This window comes from Papio anubis, chromosome 7 (genome assembly GCF_008728515.1).
Source record: "Papio anubis isolate 15944 chromosome 7, Panubis1.0, whole genome shotgun sequence".
In the NCBI taxonomy this organism is placed as follows: domain Eukaryota; kingdom Metazoa; phylum Chordata; class Mammalia; order Primates; family Cercopithecidae; genus Papio; species Papio anubis.
The window spans coordinates 142367690-142390772 of record NC_044982.1 but is presented as its reverse complement, the minus strand read 5'-3'; the positions used below and the strand labels follow the sequence as shown (position 1 = coordinate 142390772).

Sequence of the window (23083 nt, the reverse complement as noted above, 5' to 3'; positions counted from 1 at the left end):
CACAACATAAGCACTGTTTTTTTTTTTAAGACCATCTCGCTCTGTTGCCCAGGTTGGAGTGTAGTGGTACCATCTGGGCTCACTACAACCTCCGCCTCCCAGGTTCAAGCAATTCTCCTGCCTCAGCCTCCTGAGTAGCTGGGATTACAGGTATGCACCACCATGCCTGGCTAATTTTTTTGTATTTTTAGCAGAGATGGGGTTTCACCATATTGGCCAGGCTGGTCTCAAACTCCTGATCTTGTTATCCACCCACCTCAGCCTCCCAAAGTGCTGGGATTACAGGCGTGAGCCACCACGTCTGGCCACATTAAGCACACAGTAGATATTCAAGAAATACATTTTGAATAAATAGGTAAAGAAGAGAATATACAATTTTAAAAGAACGCAAATTCATATGATTAAGACTACTAAAAATGTACATACTGGAAAATATAATATATAGTATATATACTATATATTCAAATAGAATATAAAGTAGATTACAATTTAGTATTTTAAGTTTATGAGGATCTTTTTCCATGAAAAGTTTTACTGAAAAATTAACCATGCTCCCTATATCCCAGCCCCCAAAACTAAAGCCTAAAAAGGCTCATCTTTCTAGGTATTCGTCTCCTCTACATGTCAATCAACACTTCTACCACCAAGGATACAGATCCAGCCTAAACTACTCAAAACAAAAAGAATTCCTCTGCAGAGCTGTGTGTCAATAATCATGTCCACTGCCTGTGCAGGCAAAGGTAGTGTGAAACAGTTGAGTACTCTAATTGCAGCATCTCTTTCAGGAAATATAATATGTAGGATGATACATTTGTTGATGAACAACAATGATGTGTTATTGTGAAATGACAGGATTCTCAAAGACAGTAAGGAAATACCTACAAAACAAAAGGATATTATTTCAATCTCATTGGTCACAATTTTACAACTGGTACATTTGATTTTATAAACCTAACAAAAAAGTAAAACAAAAAAGGAACTAGACTTAGTCTAACTCTACGCAGTTATGGTTCACACCCACCTAAGGAAGTAGTCACTGGGAAGTGGGTAAGAGGATGAATAAAGATGGCCTGCAATGTCTCTGGTTCCGTTTATGCTACTCTGATAGCACACTCGAAGGAATATTCAAAAAAATCAACTTGTCCATGGGACCCCATAAGAACAATCACATTTTTTTGTTGTTGTTTTTTTTGAGATGGAGTCTCACTCTGTCACCCAGGCTGGAGTGCAGTGGCGTGATCTCGGCTCACTGCAAGCTCCGTCTCTCGGGTTCACACCATTCTATTGCCTCAGCCTCCCGAGTAGCTGGGACTACAGGCGCCCACCACCACACCCGGCTAATTTTTTATATTTTTAGTAGAGATGGGGTTTCACTGTGTTAGCCAGGATGGTCTTGATCTCCTGACCTCATGATCCGCCCGCCTTGGCCTCCCAAAGTGCTGGGATTACAGGCATAAGCCACTGTACCCGGCCTTTTTTTAAAAAAAAAAAGAAAAAAAGAAGAAACCTTATAATCAAGGGTGAAGAGTATGTTACTGCTTTAAAAAGAGGCCTGAGTGCTTTGATTTCTGCTCCCTGCAGTCAACAGCTCTATAAGCAGTGTAGATCAGCACTGTCAAATAGAAATATAATGTAAGCCACATACATGCCTTAAAATTTTCTAGCAGGGGTGGCTCACACCTGTAATCCCAGCACTTTGGGAGGCCCAGGTGGGCGGATCACTTGAGGTCAGGAGTTTGAGACCAGCCTGGCCAACATGGCGAAACCCTGCCTCTACTAAAAATATAAAAATTAGCCAGGCGTGGTGGCGGGCACCTGTAGTTCGAGCTACTCGGGAGGATGAGGCACGAGAATCGCTTGAACTGGGGAAGCGAAGGTTGCAGTGAGCTAAGATGACACCACTGCACTCCAGACTGGGTGACAGAGTGAGACTCTGTCTCAAAAAAATAAAATAAAATAAAAATAAATAAAATTTTCTGGTATCCACAAGAAACAGGTGAAATTAATTTTAATAATATACATTAGCTTATATCCAAAGTATTTCATATTTTGAAATGTAATTAAATACAAAAATTGAGATACTTTACTTTTTAGTATTAAGTCTTCAAAATCTAATATGCATATGACACAAAGTACATCTTAATTCATATTAACCACATTTCAAGTACTCAATAGCCCCATCTGCCTAGTGACTACTATATCGGACAGTATAGACCTGATTTCACATCTATGAGAACTTTTCCTGAAGTGTATAACTACATGATAATGTCACAAATTTAAATACGCTGAAAGACCACCCGTAGATACTTACTGATATCTTGATCTTCAATGAGCTTTTGCAATGTCTCCCCACTATAGCTATACAAAATGGTTGCATCACATCTTCCATCTTTCAAATTAAATTCATAGATAAGCAGTTCATAATTTTCACCAAGAGCGAGCAGTTTGGGCTTGTCAGTTGGTGTGCTGCTGTTACGAGAATCCTCCCATATAAAGCTAAGAAAAAAGTTTAGATTTATTGTATTCTATATGCGCAATAATATTTACTCACAATGGTGGGGGTAGAAGGGCTGAATAAGTAGAGAACAGTTTCGTTGACCAGGTAGCATTCATTCTACACTTCAATTTAAGAGAACATAAACTGCTCTAGGACCTCCCTCCTCTTCCTGCTTCCCTTTTACACCAACACAAAACTACAGGAGTGGGTGGTAAAAAACAAAAATGTGGGGCTCAGAGCAAGAAATGATAGCTCCTTTTATTCTTTCATCTTTAATCCCAACTAATATGTTTAAACAAACTGTCATGATCAAGGGTAGGTATCAACAATAAAATATGTATATTATTCATATGAGGTGGTATTTACAATAAAACAGGCTTTTGATAACTTAAATGTTTTGACTTTTAAAAAGAAGGTGATTATTTGTATTTATAGACTGACGATTCCAAAATCTTGAAAAACTTTGCCTAATAGAACGTTCTGTGATGGAAAAGTTTTATATTAGCATTGCCCAATACAGTAGTCAATAGCCACATGCAGCTACTGAACACTTGAAATGTGGGGCAACTGAGGAACCAAATTTTTTACTTTAACAGCCACATGTAGCTAATGACTACCATTACTAAACAGTACAGTTATGGAATTCTTAAACTGTAATGTCAAAATAACAACACTGGCAAGACTGATGGTGTTTCAGCTTCAAATTAAATATTAAAATTAAATTACATATTACAAATAAAAGCCCCAAATCTGAAAATAACACAATGGAAAGAGGTGAGGCTATACCATGCTGATAAAATTTCATCTTTTAAGAAACTTGCTTTTTCTACAGAAGTAGCAAGTTTTATACTTCTGGAGTAGTATATAAAACTACTGTGGTACATACATGATTTAATTCAATTAGTAATAAAACTATGTATTTTATAATACTACAGTAGTTTTATACTATTACAGTATTATGTCCTTATTAGATAAAAAAAGACACGTTTCTGACTTTATATTGATAAATGTAGAAAACCTAAATGTCAAAATAAACAAAAGTTAAACTAAGATATACTTAAAAGGTCGAGTACATCATTAGCATAGGGACAATATTGCCACATGGAAAGACAGGAAATTTTCAAGGCAATAAACAAGATATATGATGTAATTTCAACAATATAAAAAAGGTCTATGTACTTTGAAAAAGTAGGAAGTAAACTCTAAATACTAAAAACATGCCCTTATTTTTACCCTATGAAGTATTTTAACTGAATTAAAATTCAATTCAAATAAAAAAATTAAAAAGTCCTTTCTTGGTCCTCCTCCCCTCTAATTTCATGAACTAGCATAAGAATGCCCCCTTTATTTCATCTGGGTATGTCTTACCTTCTCTGTTGGGTTCTCAAACACCTAAAGATTTCTGCTTTTCTTTCTGTCCCATTCCTCTCTTTACAGAGCCACATTCATTGGTACTTGATACTGCTAAATAAACTAACTTCCCCTAAACTAGTTTATAAATAACTTAGTTTATAACAGTTTATAAACTAAATGCAGATTCCTCTTCTAGCAACTAGACATCAAGGATAGAGAAGACAAACCCAGAAGAGTTAAGCATTCACCGATTTATCAAACGAATCTCTAAATGTCAGGAGCTGTTAGAGGAGATGGAGATTCCAAGATGAATAAGACAGCTTTCAGCTACCCGTCTCAAAGAGAGAGTTGTGAAAATACTTACTATTAATAATTATTAAAGGACAGGTTGGGCTCAGTGGCTCACGCCTGTAATCCCAACACTTTGGCAGGGAGATGTGGGATCATTTGAGCCCGGGAGTTTGAGACTAGCCTAGGTAGCATAGTGAGACTCATCTCTACAAAAAAATAGAAAAATTAGCCAGGCCTGGTGGTGCACACCTGTAATCGTAGCTACAGGGGAGGCTGAGCCCAAGAAGTCAAAGCTGGCTGCCGTGAGCCGTGACTGAGCCACTACACTTCAGCCTGGGCGACAGCGACCTTATCTTAAAAAAAAAAAAAAAAAAAAAGGCAGCCCACTCAAAACACTAACAGGGCATTCCCAAACTTTATGATGTAAACTCTTAAGTACTGAACCAAGGTTACAGAAGTACAAAGTAACGCATTATTGTAATCACATGTTTGTCTTCCCCAAACATGCACGCCTCGCAAGAAAGAAGTGTCTTAACTTTTTAGGCACTGCTCCTATGTAACAGCAGGCACACAATATTTGTTGAATAAGTGAAGGGACAAACTGGACTCTGTCCTTGAAGAAGAGGACTACATGTGAAGAAAAACGCTATTTCAAGGACATGAAAAAAGTATCAGGACGATTCAAATTAGAGATGATCCTCAGCTGGCATCTTTAACTGAAAGACGAAATGGGTATGGGACTCGACCCTATGACAGTTAATCAACCTGTGTTGATAAAGAATCAGCGCCTCAGCTGAGACTGTTCCGGGTTCGCCGCAGGTGGCAGAGGACCTGGACGCCGTCTCCGCCCACCCGGAACAGGGGAGCCGGCCTGCCGGAATGCAACGAGGCAAGCGCTTCAGGTCGGGGGAAAGGTTCTGAGAGGAAACCAGGCTCGTCTCTGGGCCGTTTCCTGCGGCTGTCACCCTTCTCCCGCCACCTCTATGATTGCAGGGAGGCCACGGCGTGAGCCCTCTGGACTCCCCCAACGGCCCAGCTCTCCCTCAGCACTTACTGCCAGAAGGGGCCCTCCAGGCAGCAGCGACCCCGGCCCCGGCTGCCAGGCGCCAAAGAAAGCACCTGGAGGCTGCCCGCAGCCGTCAGGCTCCCCAGAGCCTCCTGCTGTGTGTGCAGCTGCGCCCGGGAGCCCAGCTGCCCCATCGCCTCGGCGGGGACCGGCACCAACAGCATCGGTAGAACCCGCCCCATGGCCGCGGCGCCCCGGCTACCGCCGGCGGAAGCAGCACTGCCGGCTCCCTCCTCTGCAGCCATCTTGGCCCGGCCGTTACTTCCGGGCACTTTCGCCGGAACCTGATTGCGTCGTGGGCATGCGCGGTGTACGGAGCGGCTCACGCTCGGCCTCGTGACTCCCGCGGAGACCTCTCGGCTGTCTCCGGTCGGTTCCATTCCTTTCCTGTGGGGGGCAGTACCAGCCTCTATAGCAAAGCCACAACTGCTCTGGCCCCAGTCGCACTCTGCTTAACTACCCTGGCATGCTTGAAGGCCTAACCTAGCCTAGCAGGCCGTTGCAGCCGTTCTCGCTCTGTGCATTACCCTTTGCCTTGTTGGTCCAGCTGCCCCAGCTCCCCTGGAACCCAGTTCCTGCCTCTTTTCTTCGCTTTTCTTATTGTGCTGTTTGCTTACAGGCTCTGGGGTGGTGCCATTTCCTTGGTAGCATGGATCAAGTCTTACAGTGTGGATCCATAGTGAGGGTGTTGACCCGAAAGTTGAAGTCAAATAATATCCATTGTAACAGAGAGATGGGGTAAGTAAGGGGTGGAGATGGTAGAGCTCCTGTCTGTTTTCTCAGAGAAGTATGATCCAAGATCAAGAGGAAGGAGCAACGGGTTTGAGGTGAGAAGAGGAGTTGAATAGGCATTTTGGTAAAGTCTCCTAAAAGACAGCTGTAGCTGTACCTTCTTAACACATTTGCCACATTCAGAACATTTCCGCATAAATGTAACCTCTATTGACAGGCCTTCCTAAGCCATTCAACCTAAAGTCCCTGTTACTGCAGTCTCTCACCTTGTTTTGTTTTTAATCATAGTATTTATCACTACTTGATATTTTCTGCCAGTTCCTGTCCAATCAGAATATAAACTTCAAAAGAGCAAGGACTTTGTTGCTCACCACTGTCCTTGCTAGTACCTAAAACAGTGCCCATTTCATGAAAGGTACTGCAGCATTTGTTGATCAATGCATGACCTTATTTGTCAAAATAAAAGCAAACTTTTTTTTTTTTTTTGAGATGGAGTCTTGCTGTGTCACCCAGACTGGAGTGCAGTGGCGGGATTTCAACTCACTGCAACTTCTGCCTCCCGGGCTCAAGCAATTCTCCTTCCTCAGCCTCCCCAGTAGCTGGGATTACAGGCACACACCACACCCAGCTAAATTTTTGTATTTTAGTAGAGACGGGGTTTCACCATGTTGACCAGGCTGGTTTCGAATTCCTGACCTCAGGTGAATTACCCATCCCAACCTCCCAAAGTGCTAAGATTACAGATGTGAGCCACCGTGCCCGGCTGAAACTAAACATTTTATATCACAAGGGAGATATAGTCAACCTTCTAAGCTTAGCTGGGGCAGTTTTCTCTCTATAAAAAATGGCAACGTTAAAGCAATTTCAAAGGTTACACTTGTGTTAGCTACAAGGCCTTGTCCCTTATAATCAGGACATTCTTCTCATGCCTGTAAATCCCAGCACTTTGGGAGGCCAAGTTGGGAGGATCACTGGAGCCCACCCTTGCCAACATAGGGAGACCCTTGTCTCTACAAAAAAAATTAAAAATTTTTTTAGAGACAGTTTTGCTCTTGTTGGCCAGGCTGGAGTACAGTGGCGCAGTCTTGGCTCACTGCAACCTCCAACCTTTGCCTCCCGGGTTCAAACGATTCTCCTGCCTCAGCCTCCAAGTAGCTGGGATTACAGGCATGTGCCACCATGCCTGGCTAATTTTGTATTTTTAGTAGAGACGCAGTTTCTTCACATTGGTCAGGCTGGTCTCAAACTCCCGACCCTCAGGTGATCCGCCCGCCTTGGCCTCCCGGAGTGCTGGGACTACAGTCATGAGCCACTGCGCCTGGCCAAAAAAAAATTTTTTTTAAATACTAACTGGGTGTGGTGTCACATGCTTGTAATCCAAGCTACTCAGAAGACTGAGGTGGGAGGATCACTTGAGCCTGGAGGCAGTGAGCCATGATGGTGCCACTGCACTTCCACATGGGTGACAGAGTAACACCCTATCGTAAAGAAAAGCAAAAGGACATTCCTGGAGCACTCACACATAAGATAACCTTCATTACGGGTTTTAACTTACAAGCAAGTTCCAACACATCATTCTATTATCTCTTTAATTATACCTTATTATGCCATGTCTTATTTTTAGGCACATCATTTAGATTTTTGAAGAAAGGATATGAAAATGTTTGGGGAAGGGTTCTCCAATATATAACGGCTTAAGAAATGTCTTCAGACTCTCTGGATCCCTGTAAATACAGTCTATACAGCTAGTGTCTGATGATTCAACTTCCCACATATATGTATTCCAGAACAAACAGATCAGTAGATCCAGGCAAACCTATAAAGAGAACAGGTGTTAACTGCAAGCACAATTCTACTTTGCAAGCATTTATATGATTTGACTAGTATCTGACTCTAGCAGTAATTCTGAGGACAGAGATGACCATGTTATTCATGCCTATATCCTGGAATAGTTGTCCCTCAAGTATTTCTTGAATGAATGAATAATTCAGGTTCTTAAACTAATTCTTGCCTTCAAATAGCTTAGCACTATAAATGACCAAAGCGCCTAGAATGAAAGGTTGGCTGAAGACTTGGTCAAGACTGATTACACAGTAAATGTCAGTGTGTAGAACCACTTCTAAAAGCACATGTTCCTTCATGCTCATAATTTAAAAGAAGGAAGTAGTGAAGCAAGTAACAGAACATAGATTGGGCTTGAACAAGGTACTTTGACCTTGTTTCTGTGATGACTTACTCCATCCTGGCCTCCAGCTGCTGAACCAATTGTTTGTCCACGTGGTGACAGAACAGGGGAAGTAGGTTGCTGGGGAAAGCGAGGGGTTCTGCCAGAGAGGCTGTAGGCATTTGGGCTATTTCCCAGGCAATCAGAACCACCATGTCTGTCCTAGAGAGCATAAATATAAATATAAGCAAATAAATTTGCTTAAGAAACAGACTCAGGGCCAAGGTTATTATCTTTCCATTGCTACTACCGTTGTCCCCCACCCCCAGGTAGCAATTCAGAGGTAACATTTGCATGTTTGCTACATGCCAAGCAATGCTTAGTGCTTTACATATTTCCCTTCCTATTTAATCTTAAGAACTATGAGGGGTTAATACCATCATCCCTAGTTTGTAGATAAAGAAACAAACTAAGAGAAGTGAGAAGTGAAAGAACTTGCCCTAAAGTTATATTGCTAGTGAGTGATACAGTCAGAATTCAAACCTAGGTCTTTTTAAACTCTAAAGCTTGTCCCCTTAGGTACCATGTTATACTGCCTCCTAGAAGAAACCAAAACTCTAGGGCACTATTAAAAAAAAAAAGCAGAACAGCTACAACACTGCTACTTCTTTCTCTATCCAGCCTCCTCCTCAGTACTTGAAATGCCTCAGGAAATACTTCATCTGGCTCAGTCTGCACATCCCAGGGGTACTGAGATAGTATTTACAAGGCCTTTATGATCTTACCAAGCTGTATGGTCACTGTTGGGTTCCTCTAGGGAAGAATCCAGCGATACCAGCTGCTCCCCATGACTCAGTAGGGCATAGAGCAAAGATATTCCAAACTGCAAGGGACATACATATATTCCAGCGCAAAATGAGTTCACTCTCAGCATTTGGTGCTTTCCTGACTCTTATCTTCCCAACTAAAGGACAGGTTAACATTTAGAGATGGAGCCCAAGATATGCACAAGGGCTGTCAGGTTTTACACTGGTGAGCCAAAGAACTCTCTAACCTTTCCATAGGAATCACTGCTCTGAACTTTTGCACAAGACACTCTTGGAGAGCTGATTAAATGTATATTTCTAGGCTTGACTCCTAGGAGTAGGAGGTTAGGAATGCCTCCAGGAATCTGAGGCAGGTAGTCTGTGGACTCCACTTTAAGAGGCACTTCTTTAAGCAAAGACCTTCAGTGTGGCATACATGAGATAATCCACTGGGATATTAAAAGACAGTATCAAAATTTTCACATCTAGAGTCTTTTCTTTAAAATTTTCTATCTTATATTTATTATATACCTATTGGCCGGGTGCAGTGGCTCATGCCCGTAATTCCAGCACTTTGGAAGGCCGAGGCAGGTGGATCACTTAAAGTTAGGCATTCAAGACCAGCCTGGCCAACATGGTGAAACCATGTCTCTACTAAAAATACAAAACTTAGCTGGGTGTGGTGGCACACACTTGTAATCCCAGCTACTTGGGAGGCTGAGGCAGGAGAAGCACTTGAACCCAGGAGATAGAGGTTGCAGCGAGCCAAGATCGTGCCACTGCACTGCAGCCTGGGTGACAGAGTGAGACTATCTAAAAAATAAATGAAAAATATTTATTATGTACCTATTATTACTAGTGTTACATTTGGTTTATAAACACATGGGTAGTGTGGTTTAGAATGTTTTTTACTGACAGAGGTACACAAGAGTTTGGAGACCTGCTCTGGAGGCTCATATCAGCAGCAATCAGGGAGCTTATTAGAAAAACAGAGCCAGCACATGGGCCCCACCCCAGACCCACTGAATGACTGAGTGGGACCAAGGAGCTGGGTTTAATAAGCTGGCCAGGTGATCCTGTGCTTACTAGAAATTGAGAGGCACTGCAGAGGATAAGATTTGTGGAGAGATGAGACTGTCTCCCAACTTATCCCTTATCAGTGATACCAACCTGAAAGCCATCTATGGAAAAAAGCCTCCTAGACATGTTACCTGATTCTGAAGCACCACAGTGACTGGCCGCTCTGAGGAGCCAGGTGGCAACAGCATTAATCCCTGAAGTCCTTGGAGGAGTTCATGGAGGGTCAAGTGACTGATACATTTGCCCAGAGGTTTGAATAACATTTGTAGGGCCTGCAAGAAGATCAGTAAGCACCTCCTGAATCCCACTACAACTTCCCCTCCCCTTACCTTGCCTCCACAGGCCCTTCCATCGCTGACTGTCTTTGGCACATCTTGGTGAGGTTACTTACCGGGCTTGTCACCACTATGACTCTCCATCCCCAACACTGACACCTTCAGTACCTACTCGTCCTAGGATGCCTTCTCTAAGAAAAGTAGATAGGGGCTCAACATTTATCAGGGCGTCCTAATCTTTTACTCAGACCTCCTCAGCACACTGACACCTGTGCGACCATACACCTGTTGCTTTTTGTTTGTTGTACCTAAAGATGATCCACTGTTCCTGTAATAGTTCTGTAACTTTCTTGCCCGAGGGTGGCAAGGCCAGCATCCCTCACTGCGCCCAGCACCTTCTCTGGCATCTCTGGGGCATGTGGGGACTGGAGGGGAGATATGACCCCTAACCTATTCAGGAGACCATCCTCTTCTCCACTCAATGCCACAGTACCTGATCAGCCACATCCCTCCGGACCAGGAGGGGCAGATGGTGGGTGATAGCCAAAAGAATGGTAATAGCCTGATCCTGGGCCAGGAAGGGGAGCAGCCGGGCCACCAGGGCCTTCCCCTTCCTCACAGAGAGCACCTGCAGGAAGCCATCTGCTGCCTCCCTACAAGGGAGAGAGGGGAACATTTTCAGAACTCTGCATCGAGGAGAGGGATACATGCCAGAAAGCAGAGGCAGAAGCAAGACCAGTGTCTTTGCTGCTCCTTCCCTACCTGGGCTGAGGTGGAACCCTCCCACACTCACTCCAGGTTGTTGTGCTCCTGGGTCTTTAAGGTCTGGAAGAGCTTCTCAACCTGGTTGCTTTGCTGCTCAGAAAAGCAGGGCTGTGGAGGCCTATACTTCCAGCCCTCCTCTATTTCTAGTAACTGAAGGAACATCTGGGAATTTGAGGGTGGAAAAAGAGGTAAATTTGGGTACTATCTCATTCTCAAAAGGTAGGTTCAGAACTCGTCCCTAAAGAACTGATACTCACCTTCTCAATCCGGTATAACACCCGAAGCCTCTGACTGCTTGCAGCTTCTATATCCTAGGAGAAGAGAGTCGCCAGCTATCAGCTATACTGCCACTGCCACAGCCCCAGCCCAGGCCCCTGACTAGTTAGAGATTGAGCCAGAAAGGCTAGAAACCTTCCAAAGGGGAGAGAAAAAGGTCTGGGAAGATAATGCTCCCACCTGCTCTTGAGTTCCATGGGGTACAGCATCAATAGCTCGGCGAGGGCTGAAGCACGTCGACACAGCTACCTGGCCCAGGGAACCCTCGATTCGGACTACTGCATGAGAAGAGAGGCACATTTCCCTCCCTCTTCCCATGCTCTGTCCACTCAGATGCCCAGCCCAAGTCAGCAGGCCAGCCCTGACCCTACCGGACTCATAAGCCTCTGCCTTCTGAATGTAAGGCGTTACCAGCTTGAGGGACTCAACCTGGTTTCTTCGTCCGAGTAGCTCTTCGTCTACCTGCTTCTTCTCTAGCTTCTGGTAATATTCCTGAGAATGCATGGAATAGGAAACAAAAAAACAAAACTCTATATTAATCTTTTGACCTTAGAATTAAGTTTCTCAAGTGCAGCCTCTTAAGTTTTTTTTGTGTGTGTGTGTTATAAGTTTTGTTGTTTGACACAGGGTTTCCCTCTGTCACCCAGCTGGAGTGCAGTGGCACAATCTCTGGCTCACTGCAACCTCCCTGGCTCAAGTGATCCTCCCACTTCAGCCTCCTCAGTAGCTGGGGCCACAGGCACGTGCTACCATGCCTGGCTAATTTTTGTATTTTTGTAGAGATAGGATTTCACCATGTTGCCCAGGCTGGTCTTGAACTCCTGGACTCAAGCAATCAGCCCGCCTTGGCCTCCCAAAGTGCTGGGATTACGGGGCGAGCCACTGTGCCCAGACAAGCACAGCCTCTTAACATTCTTTCCTACAACAATCATTCCAGAAATGATGCTGATACCTTAGGCCCTCCTTGCAGTTATTCTAAAGTGTCTTAAGCACCCTAGGCCCCACATCACCCATCTTGGAATTCACATACCAAATACTTAAAGACTAGGTACCACCACCAAGTCTGATGAAAGGGCAGAGAGCAAAGTGGAGAGCCAGTGAGCAAACCTGTTCCAGCGTCTGTAACCTTCCTGCATTCCTCATGCCCTAGTACACACACTGCATACCACCTGTCCTCCCCACTTCCCCATTTTATCTTGTGACCTCACCTGTGCTTTCTACAAATCAGTTATCTGATGATATGAGGGCCATCCAGAGGTTGAAGAACAGAACTAGCCATAGGGATGTGTTTGTCGGTTGCCCTCTAGGCCAGTTTTATACTTCTGTGGATTCACTCAGCAGCTCTGACATTTTCTTAAAGTTGAGAAATCCTAAACTGAAATCCACTGACAAGCCAAACAAGGATTTGAAAAAGGCTCTTTTGTTTAGAAGCAATGCCAAAAAGGTGAGAGTACAAAACTATTTCACTTTCAGTGACCCTTGCAGAAAATGGAGGGCTTTTGAAGCTTGGTGGAAAGAAAGGAAAAATACCTAATGTAAATGAGAAGGGAATAAGGATGGGGCCCTGGATGGGAGGCTCACAGATGTTGAAGTGAAAGTGAAACAGCTAGCCGGGCGCAGTTGCTCAGTTGTTCACACCTGTAATCTCAGCACTTTGGGAGGCTGAGGTGGGTGGATCACTTGAGGTCAGAAGTTCAAGACCAGCCTGGCCAACATGGTGAAACCCAGTCTCTACTAAAAATACAAAAATTAGCTGCGTATGGTGGTGCATGCCTGTAATCCCAGCTACTTGGGAGGCTGAGGCAGGAGAATCACCTGAACCCTGGAGGTGGAGGTGGCAATGAGCTGAGACTGTGCCACTGCACTCCAGCCTGGATGACAGTGGGAGACTGTTTCAAAAACAAACAAAACAAAAAAACCACAATAGCCTAGACAACCCAGAAACTTGTGGACAAAGACTTGCCCCATAAATCAAGGCAGAAGGAAGCAGGGGAAAATGAGTGAAAATGTCTGCTGTTGTTTGTTCAGTTAAACAAACTGAATCCCACTATTTGTAACATCCCTGTGCTTTAGATCTAAAAAGTGAAAGTAGATGAATATAACAAGACATTTCTAAGCATACAAAGGTGGGAAAGTCCATATTTCCTGGGTGAACAGGGAAAATTCTTAGCAAAGAGTGGAGACAAAACCTAAGTGTGTTTGGGGAACTGGAAATAATCAGTTGGCTGAAACGTAGGAGGAGAGAGAGAAATGAGCTTGGGATGTCAATTTTAGAAATACGGCCCCCATCCTGTAGTGATTCTCTCTCCCACCTGAACAGACATGAACTCTATGAGCAGAAGAGAGGATCAGAGAGGGCCCGGGAGTCCAGGCCCGTTTGACCCAAGGTCAGAGGCAGGGCTGAGTACTGTGGGGCTCACCTGGTAGTAGTAATCATCCAGGCGGGGGTTTATACTCTGCAGTTGCACCATCTGCACTTTTATCACCCAGTCCTTCTCTTTTCTGGTCATGAGGTTAGCATAGGGGTCTGGCTGCTGAGACCAAGGCTTCTTGGCTGGGGGACTTTAAGCCAGGAAGAACAACCCTTTAGATTTACCCACCACTGCCACTTCCTAAGGAGTGTGGTGAGCAGGAAGTGGGGCTCTCTGGGAAGGATGGAGCAAGCACAGAGGTGGGCAACAGTATGAGAGTTTTAACCACCAAATGGGAGCTTTGAGGGAGACGACTGGTCACAAGGGGAGACCCAGCATGCAGATGGGTTCCCCTCAACCCTGCTCCTGGTCTGGGCTGTACCTTGGTGTTTGACTGTGCTGCTGCTGCTGCAAGATCCGTTGGTGCTGAGGGTGGAGCTGGGTCAGATGACTGGGAAGACAAGAAGTAACTTGAGCTGGGTGAAAGGAAGCTCTCAGTTCTCTGCCCCCTCCATTCATTCGGCGCAGGTCAGCTAAGGTGAACATCTAAGGAACCTCATCTTTAGGTACTTTCCCAAAGTCGGCCACATGGCACATCATAGTCCTAGACCCATAGGGCTCCCAAGCTCCTTCAACATCTATTTTCCTGCAATTTGGCTGCAGGAAATCTTGGCACAGTAGAAAACCTTTTGGCCTGGTCATCAGGAGTTCTGAATCCTAGTGGCAGTTCCATCATGCTAGCTGATTGCAAACAAATTTTTATTTTTAATTTTTTTTGAGACAGTCTCCCTCTGTCATCCAGGCTGGAGTGCAGTGGCACAGTCTCAGCTCACTGCAACCTCTGGCTCCTGGGTTCAAGCAATTCTCCTGCCTCAGCCTCCCAAGTAGCTGGGATTACAGGCTCCCGCCACCATGCCCAGCTCATTTTTATATTTTTAGTAGAGACAGGGTTTCACCATGTTGTCCAGGCTGGTCTTGAACTCCTGGCCTCAAGTGATCCTCCCACCGCGGCCTTCCAGAGTGCTAGGATTACAGGCGTGAGCCACAGCACCCGGCTTTAAATAAGTTTTTAATCTTCCTTGGGCTACATTTGTGAGGGAGAAGGAATTACACTATACCTCAGACTTCTCTTACTAGATTTCTGTTTTCCTGTGGCAACTGGTAGGCACGGTCCCCACCCCTCCTCAGCCAGCACCTCCTGCGAACCTCAAATCAGTACCTGAACCTAGGGGGCCACGAGGTCAGCAGGCTGCAGAAAAGAGTTGGGTCTGGTGAGGGCAGCCGAGGTCCAAAGTGCCGTGCTGGAGAGCTGGTGCTGGGAAATGTAGGCCAGAAAGGGATGGGCGACAGGTAGTCCAAGGTCTGAGAGAGGAATTAAGAGCTCTGGGAGAATGCCATCTCCACCAAAAGAATGCTGCTGTTGTTGTGAGGGCTCAGTTCCTTTCCTGCCTTTTCCCCTCAAGAACTTCACCCAACATTGTGCCATCTTGTGAGTCCCTCAAGGCAGCTTTGAGGGCACCAGACTGTGGTTCCTGCCCTTGTTTCTTTTCTTTCCTTTTCCTTTTTTTTTTTTTTTTTTTTGAGACAGAATCTCACTCTGTCGCCCAGGCTGGACTGCAGTGGCATGATCTCTGCTCACTGCAAGCTCCGCCCCCTGGGTTCACGCCATTCTCCTGCCTCAGCCTCCTGAGTAGCTGGGATTACAGGCATATACCACCAAGCCTGGCTCTTTTTTTTTTTTTTTTTTTTTTGTATTTTTAGTAGAGACGGTGTTTCACCATGTTAGCCAGGATGGTCTCGATCTCCTGACCTTGTGATCCACCCGCCTCAGCCTCCCAAAGTGCTGGGATTACAGGCGTGAGCCACCACACCCAGCCCTACCCTTATTTCAACAGGGCTTGACTAGGAAGCAGCTCTTTATTCCCTGACAATGTGGGGTCATGTGCTTTTCCTACTATTTGGAAAGTCAACACCTCTCACTCTCCTCTCTATGATAGCCTTCTCTTGGGCTGTTTTCAGCCGCTGGGGCAGTACTCATCTGTCTTTTTCTGACTCACTTGAAGCCCTCCTCAAAACTCTAATTCTTTCTAGTTCTCCCTGCAGGATATCATCATTCTTGAATTCCTCTACCCCAGGCCATGTTCCCATTACACAGTTAATTGAAGGGCAGGTGCTCTTTCCAGCTAAGGGCTGGCCATCTACTGAAAGATTGCCTAAGGCAGGAGTAGTTTGTCCTTGTTCATACACATGGCCAGTTGTCCTAGTACCACATATGAAGGTGTCTATCCATGCCCATGGTTGGGCACACCACCTCTGTCATTTATCAAGCTCCTTTATGCTGGGGCAACTCCCACCTCCCATACCCATACCTCACTTTGGGTGCCTTAACTCCAGACCAGGGTTGGGGCCAGATTGAACATAATGGATGGAATCCTCACTATGCATGGTATGAAGGCTGCAGTAGACTCACCTGCCACAGAAAATGCAAGGAGGCAAGTGACATTCCCAGCACACCAGGGGCCTTGACTCCAGGGGAGCTGAGCAGAGTTCTCTGGAACAGGAGGGAGGAACCAGGCTTGAATGGGCCTCTGTAGTGTCTTCTACATTCACCTGTGTTTTTGAGGAGGTGGACGGAGGCAGCAAGACCAGCTATTCCAACATCCAGGGCAGTGGCAACTTGGCCCTCCCTCAGGTTCAAAGTCAACTGGGCCAGGATCCCTCTCCCTCTCCTGGGAGGAATAAGACTACTGCAGTGGTCCTCCCTTATTCAAGAGAGATACGTTCCAAGACCCCCAAGGGATGCCTGAAACTGGATAGTACTAAACCCTGTGTAGTGCTTTTTCTTATATATACACACCTATGATAGTTCATATTAAAAAAAATTTTTTTTTTAGAGTCAGGGTCTTGCTCTGACACCCAGACTGGAGTGCAGTGGCACTATCATAGCTCACTGCAGGCTCAAACTCCTGAGCTCAAGCCTGCCTCCTGCTTCAGACTCCTAAGTAGCTGGGACTACAGGCATGTACTACCATATCTGGCTAATTTTTGAAATTTTTTTTTTTTTTGGTAGCGACAGGGTCTTGCTTTGTTGCCTAGGCTGGTCTGGAACTCCTGGCCTCAAGCAATCCTCTCAAAGTGCTGGGATTACAGACATGAGCCACTGCACCTGGCCAGTTTAATTTATGAATTAGATTCAATAAGAAATGAACAATACAAATAGAACAGTTATAACGATATACTGTAATAAAACTTATGTGAATGTAGTCTTTTAAAATACCTTATTGTACTATACTCGCCTATTTTCAGACTATAGTTGACCAAGGGTAACTGAAATGGCAGAAAGTGAAACCATGGACTACTGTATCTTAGTAGTAGGTTGAAGGAAGGTCTGATTCACCTCATATCTACATGGGAGTCCTTGTCCTTCCTCCACTAGTTATGGGATCCAAGGGAACAAATACCAGGAAGGGACTAATGAGACAGAGGCCCAGGATCAGGCAAAGATGACTCACCTTTAACACTAGTAGCAGGGCCACCGCCTGTGGGCGATGCACAGCTCTGCTAGGACCTGGTTTTAAGGCAAGAACAGCATCAGAAATGAAGTGGAAGACAGGAGAAAGAGGGAAGGAGAGAGTCCCTAGTTCAGGTTCAAAGCTTAAAAACGAAGTGTTAATCCAGAACTTGCCTTGAAAAAGGGTGGAAAAGAGAAGAGGAATGTTTAGTGACAGCCTGTGAGCCACAGACAGTTCAGGACAACCCTCTCCCATTCCCTCCTGCCATGGTACCTGGGTGTTATGGACAGCACCAAGTACAGTTGGATCCCCAAGATCATTCTCTTCCTCCTCTTCCTCCTCCGGGTCTGGGTCCAGATCCTCCTCCTCCTCCTCTTCCTCTTCCTCCTCCTCCCCTTCATTCTCTTCTTCTTTTTCCAAGTGGCAGGCAGACACCAGCTCCTCCTCAGGAGCCAAAGGGCCACAGGTCTTACCTGGCCCTTGGTTTAAGTGTGGGCCAGAGGAGAAGGTAAAATGGGGGCTCAGGTGTGAGTCTTGTCTAGAGAGGCTACTACTCAATAGCACTTCTGTTCTTAAGCCATCTCCAGCACCACCTTTGAACATAATGCCTTCTGTCCTGTGGGTTTAACTCAGCCTCCCCTCTCCCAAGTTCCCCTGAACCATCCCCTAGTAAGTCAAATGAAACCTGAGCCAGGTGTGGTGGCTTGTGCCTGTAGTCCCAGGTACTTGGGAGGCCAAGGTGGGAAGATCATTTGGGCCCAGGAGTTTGAGATCAGCCTGGGCAACACAGTGAGACCCTGTCTCTAAATAACAATTTAAAAAGCAAACAAAAGGAACCTGGCAGATACCAAACACCTTCACTTTCACATCACCTCTTCAATTGCTTAAGTTCTAGCACAGCCTTTTCCATCTGCTCTGCCCCAGCCAACGCCCTTTCTCTTGCCTCTTTGAACAAGTTCCAGCTGCCCCAACTCACTGCAATTTAACCCTACTGTGTGCCATATACTTTACGTGCATATGTTCATTTAATAGTCATATAAGGCTGTCCTGGGTTGTTATGGATAATTTTGCTAGGTTGGTGAGAAAAATAAAGCCCAGAAGAGTGACCTCTCAGTCACCCACTGTAATATAATTAGCAAGTGGAAGAATTGGGAATGACTTCCGGTGACTCTGGCCATCCAAGCCCATACGTGAAACAGACCAGCAAGCTCTGCATGCTGGGGCATTTATATAACACCACGGCCCACTTGTTGATACCTTCAAGGCATTTCATCTTGGTAGGCTGGTGGACTTCCTTCTTGGCTGTGTCCTCCAGTGAAAGAGCATTGCCAGCCTCTGGAAGGTAAACCTGAGACAAGAAAGAGGCCAAGAGGCACCATTGTCGGTAAGGATGATATGGCACCCTAAAACAGCCATGGAATCCTCCCAGCAAGATGGTTAGAGAATTCTTGGCCATGGTCTTGAGGAGAGAGACCCTGGGGTCTCAGACTGCCATAAACCCCCACCCTCCCAGCTCAGCTCTAGGGAGCTGTCCCACAAAGGGACAGAAATGAGGGACAGGCTAGGAGAAGGAAGAGAAGTACTTCCCAACGGACATCACCAGTCACCGTCCGAGTGTGGTGATGCCTTGCTGCCGACACCCACCATCTGACTGTTGCTGCCCTTTCTGTTTAAGTTATTCATAGCAGCCTGGGCCAGGACCTGTTTGCTGCTCCTGCCTTTAAAAGTCCCAGCTCCTCCCCTGCTTAGCCATTAAAGGGCCAGCATCCTCCAACCTTTGGGGCCTGATGGAAATATGAGAACATAGTTTAATGATTAAAAAAATCCTTGAACAGAGAAAAGACATAAATTGCATTTTAGCCATCCATGGTTTTTAGTATAGTTTATTGGGATTGATATTTGGGGGCAGATATTTAAAAAGAGGATCCCTGTTTTCCACACCCTTCATTGGTACTTTGTTAGGTTGCATTTCATTTAATCCCTCGGTTTTGCTTCAACAAACTTGGATAGGAAAGTCCTGGGTAGATCCTGGGGAGGATGCCTAGCAACCAAGTTCCTGGTGCTTCAGGGCAGCGTACTTGAAGCCCTCCAGTCCACCTGATGATGCTTGCTCTTCACCGGGTCATGTGAGCTTAAGTCAGCTACTCAGCTCGGACTGATGAGAGACCCCTGTGAATTTGGAAGCCAGATCTTCACGGTAAAAACACTTTTGCATGAGATACACAATCTTACATCTTCTTGGCTGCTCTAATGGCAAACTGGTCCAGAAGCTCAGGAGTAAAAACAAATCAACAACAACAAAAACAGAACCATAGCCGCTCCTGGTAGGCAAAACCCAACACCCTCCCAAGCCTCATCTAACCCTTGGTTCTGTGCCCACATCCTGTGTCCAGCTGAAACCCACATGACTTTGTAGAACTTCTGAATAAAAATAAAAAGTAAGTTAATTTCCCTACATCAAAAATGAAAGTTAGGATCCTCTTGTTATCGTGATAAGATCATGATTCTCGGTGCCTTTAAAGGAAAATATTTGTTTCAGAAGTTTTACTGCAGGTCATAAACGATATGGGTGGGGGAACAAATATAAGTAGCTTGAAAGTTACTGAAAAACTTCTCATATATCTGAATTGGGTTCTGACCTTTTTTTTTTTTTTTTTTTTTTGTGAGATAGCATCTCACTCTGTCACCCAGGCTAGAGTGCAGTGGCATGATCTGGGCAGGCTCCATCTCCTGGGTTCAAGAGATTCTCCTGCCTCAGCCTCCCGAGTAGCTGGGATTATAGGCAGCCACTACCATACCCAGTTAATTTTTGAATACATATATTTTTTTTCAGTAGAAACAGCGTTTTGCCATGTTGGCCAGGCTTGTCTCAAACTCCTGACCTCAAGTAATCCACCTGCCTTGGCCTTCCAAAGTGCTGGGATTACAGGCACGAGCCACCACACCCGGCCAGGTTCTGGCCTTTTTGGTAATGTTATTCAGCTGTTTCTCTCAGGAACTTCCTAATAACGTATTTTGGCACTATTAACCAAAGGACCAAATGGTGAATTTCAGTGTTCTAGAGGTGATTCATCAGGTTGTTTTAGAGATAGATCTTAAGGAGAAACTTGTTGCATGAAGATTTTCATTCTGAAGGGACTTCTGGTATTGACTAGTACCAAAGCAGGTGGATTAGGGCTCAGTCTTTAAGATCACAGCCCTGCCCTGGCTGTTCGGAGTTTCACTTGGGACCTACTGTTTTTTATGAAGGTCCCCTGCCCTTATCTCATATGTCTACTGATCCTCTAGATGTTCTAACTTTCCTGCCATCATTTAATTATGTTAAGTTTAAGCCAAGCCTATGCTAGGTTTGGGGTACACAATGAATAAAGCAGATGCTTCCCACAGCCTCTTAGAGCTTATTCTAGAATAAGAAGTACACACAGGTACACAGGATTGTTGGATCAGATTTTAAAAAGACATTAGAGTGACTCATACCTGTAATCCCAGCACTTTGGGAAGCTGAGGCAGGAGGATCATTTGAGCCCAGGAGTTCAAGACAAGCCTGGGCAACATAGGAAGACTCCGTCTCTATTAAACAATTTTTCTTAAAGAAAAAAATGACATTAGAAATATTTAAATTTGCTGCATACAACACTTTTATGGGGAGATTTTTAAATCCATTGTTTCAGGTTATTTAACAGCAGTAGATCTAGTCTGGCTTTCAATTTCTTCTTGAGTTTTAAGTTATATATCTTCTAGGAATTTGTCCACGTGTCCATTTCTTGTAAATTTTCAAATTTGTTGGCATAAAGTTGTTCATAGTATAAGAGTATTTAAAAATCCATGCTATAACTATACTTTGTCTTTCCTACCCCCTTTTATTTACTTATTTTGAGACAGAGTCTTGCCTGTCACCCAGGCTGGAGTGCAGTGGCACAGTCTCAGCTCACTGCAACCTCCACCTCCCGTGTTCAAGCAATTCTCCTGCCTCAGCCTCCAAAGCAGCTGAGATTACAGGTGCATACCACCATGCCTGGCCAATTTTTGTATTTTTTTTTTTTAGTAGAGATGGGCTTTCGCCATGTTGGGCAGGCAGGTCTCCAACTCCTGGCTTCAAGTGATCCACCTGCCTTGGCCTCCCGGAGTGCTAGAATTACAGGCGTGAGTCACTGCGTCCGACCCTTTGTCTCCCTTTTTATTCCTAATATTATTCATCTCCTCCTTTGTTCTTCTTTCCAGAGTTTGTCTGTTTTATTAGTCTTTTAAAAGAACCATATATGTCAGGTTTCCTTCAGGAAATAGATGGTGTACTAAAACTGGATAATCTAGTAAAGAGATATTTATAAAAGTATAGAAAGAGTATAGTGAAACCACAAGTAATAGCAGAATCCCCTGGGACTGGGACAAGAGGATGGAACAGTCACCAGAACCTGGAGAGAGAGAAGGCTGCCTGGCTTCAGATAATGTCAGCATCTGTGCCGTATGAGTTCCAATGTGGCAGCCCTCTCCTAAATTATACCCATTCCTCTGGATCTGGGATCTGCTCCCTCCCCTTTCCCCTGAGGTCTGGGGATGGGAAAGGCTCCCCCCTCTTGCTAGTTCCAGGGTGCTTCACTGTCCTTTACAAGTTTCCTGTTCACAGCTTGATGAATATTCCCTTTCGGATATGCTCCTCAGTTACAGCACTTGAATGTGCCATCTGCTTCCTGTTGGGAGCATGACTGACACTGCTCCATCACCAGTCTGCTGAGCTGTTCTTTAATTTGTCCTTGTTCAGCTTCCTCTCCCATCCATCTCTCATTAGTGATTCTAAAAGGTAGGGATTATCCTCCAGTCCTCCACACAACTCCCATCTTTTCTCTCAGTCTCTCAGCAGTCAACCTCACCTCTTATGTTATGGGGAAAATAGAGGCCACTGGGGCTGATCTACTTCAATTCATACTTAGAGGAAATTATACACAGCCACAGGCCTCCTCACCTTGCACTTCCAGGTGGGGGGCCCTCCTCCTCTTCAAGTCCAGACTCTCTTCCTGGATGTTTGGCCCTTCAGCCACTTCTTTCTGTGTCTTGAGCCTCTCTGTTTTCCCCTCTTTTTCTTAGAGTATAGCATAGAAATATCAGGATGTGTCTACTTCTTGGAGACAAATCCCCGTCTTGTTTTTGTTCCTTATTTTAACTGCCCTTTAGGTCTCTCCTACCCAACAAACCAAACTTCTCCATTTCCTCACATCATTCCTTCAACTGTTGCTTTCTGGCTTTTGACTCCATCATAGTGGTGGCAACAGGGACAAACAGACATAATCTCTATAAGCCCCTTCAATACTTTTTCTGGACAATTGACAATTATTTGACGTGTTAGTGCTCTGCAAATGCAGGGTCAAGACAAGTCCCCTACCCTTATTTCCACCTAGATGCCACCTATATAATTCTCGGGTTAAAAAATATATATCTGGAGCTACCATTACTAGTTACTCTGCAGAGACTTTTCTCGATACCATTACCAATGATTTTTCTTTCTTTCTTTTTATTTTTAGAGATGGGGTCTCGCTCTTTCACCCAGGCTGGAGTGCAGTGGCGTGATTATAACTCACTGCAAACTTGAACTTCTGGACTCAAGCAATCCTCCTGCCTCAACCTTCCAAGTAGCTGGGACTATGGCGTACACAACCACACCCAGCTAATTTTTAAAATTTTTGTAGAGATGGCATCTCACTTTGTTGCCCAGACTGGTCTCAAACTCCTGGGCTCAAGTTGTCCTCTCACCTTGGCCTCCCAAAGTGCTGGGATTACAGATGTGAGCCACCTCTCTCGGCTGTGATTTCTTAACTGTAAGTGCAAAAGACATGCTTCAGTGCTGACCTTAGCTGAAGTCT

General features: G+C 45.0%; 2 protein-coding genes and 1 long non-coding RNA gene across 8 annotated transcripts in view; 1 reads left to right on the top strand and 2 right to left on the bottom strand.

Annotated features, from left to right (window-relative positions):
* Positions 1 to 5833, bottom strand: part of SPG11 (SPG11 vesicle trafficking associated, spatacsin) — a 102892-nt gene extending 97059 nt beyond the window's left edge. For all 3 annotated transcript variants that reach the window (XR_002523044.2, XM_021940518.2, XM_031668766.1), the window contains exons 1-3: positions 5196 to 5833; positions 2312 to 2496; positions 654 to 878 (exon numbers count right to left, since the gene is read on the bottom strand). Coding sequence is in view for 2 of the 3 variants with exons in the window: in XM_021940518.2 (XP_021796210.2) it covers positions 654 to 878; positions 2312 to 2496; positions 5196 to 5587 (802 nt within the window). In the remaining variant the exon portion in view is untranslated. The remainder of the gene's footprint in view (positions 1 to 653; positions 879 to 2311; positions 2497 to 5195) is intronic.
* On the top strand, positions 5460 to 6343 carry LOC110743679. Its single transcript, XR_002523045.1, has 2 exons — positions 5460 to 5576; positions 5827 to 6343. It is a non-coding gene; the product is annotated as an uncharacterized LOC110743679 (long non-coding RNA).
* A 1168-nt stretch (positions 6344 to 7511) lies between these two features.
* PATL2 (PAT1 homolog 2) overlaps positions 7512 to 23083 on the bottom strand; it is a 45752-nt gene continuing 30180 nt past the window's right edge. The window contains exons 1-16 of one of the 4 annotated variants that reach the window (XM_021940522.2): positions 18873 to 19892; positions 18486 to 18576; positions 17502 to 17707; positions 16187 to 16267; positions 14936 to 15078; positions 14099 to 14167; positions 13726 to 13867; positions 11677 to 11797; positions 11486 to 11583; positions 11287 to 11340; positions 11058 to 11191; positions 10758 to 10917; positions 10121 to 10261; positions 8889 to 8986; positions 8176 to 8325; positions 7512 to 7755 (exon numbers count right to left, since the gene is read on the bottom strand). In XM_021940522.2, coding sequence (XP_021796214.2) covers positions 7737 to 7755; positions 8176 to 8325; positions 8889 to 8986; positions 10121 to 10261; positions 10758 to 10917; positions 11058 to 11191; positions 11287 to 11340; positions 11486 to 11583; positions 11677 to 11797; positions 13726 to 13867; positions 14099 to 14167; positions 14936 to 15078; positions 16187 to 16267; positions 17502 to 17707; positions 18486 to 18576; positions 18873 to 18911 — 1746 coding nt within the window. In that variant the 5' untranslated portion in view covers positions 18912 to 19892 and the 3' untranslated portion in view covers positions 7512 to 7736. Of the gene's footprint in view, positions 7756 to 8175; positions 8326 to 8888; positions 8987 to 10120; positions 10262 to 10757; positions 10918 to 11057; positions 11192 to 11286; positions 11341 to 11485; positions 11584 to 11676; positions 11798 to 13725; positions 13868 to 14098; positions 14168 to 14935; positions 15079 to 16186; positions 16268 to 17501; positions 18577 to 18872; positions 19893 to 23083 lie in introns of those variants that run through there. The other 3 variants (XM_031668763.1, XM_031668765.1, XM_031668764.1) reach the window with 3 other exon arrangements.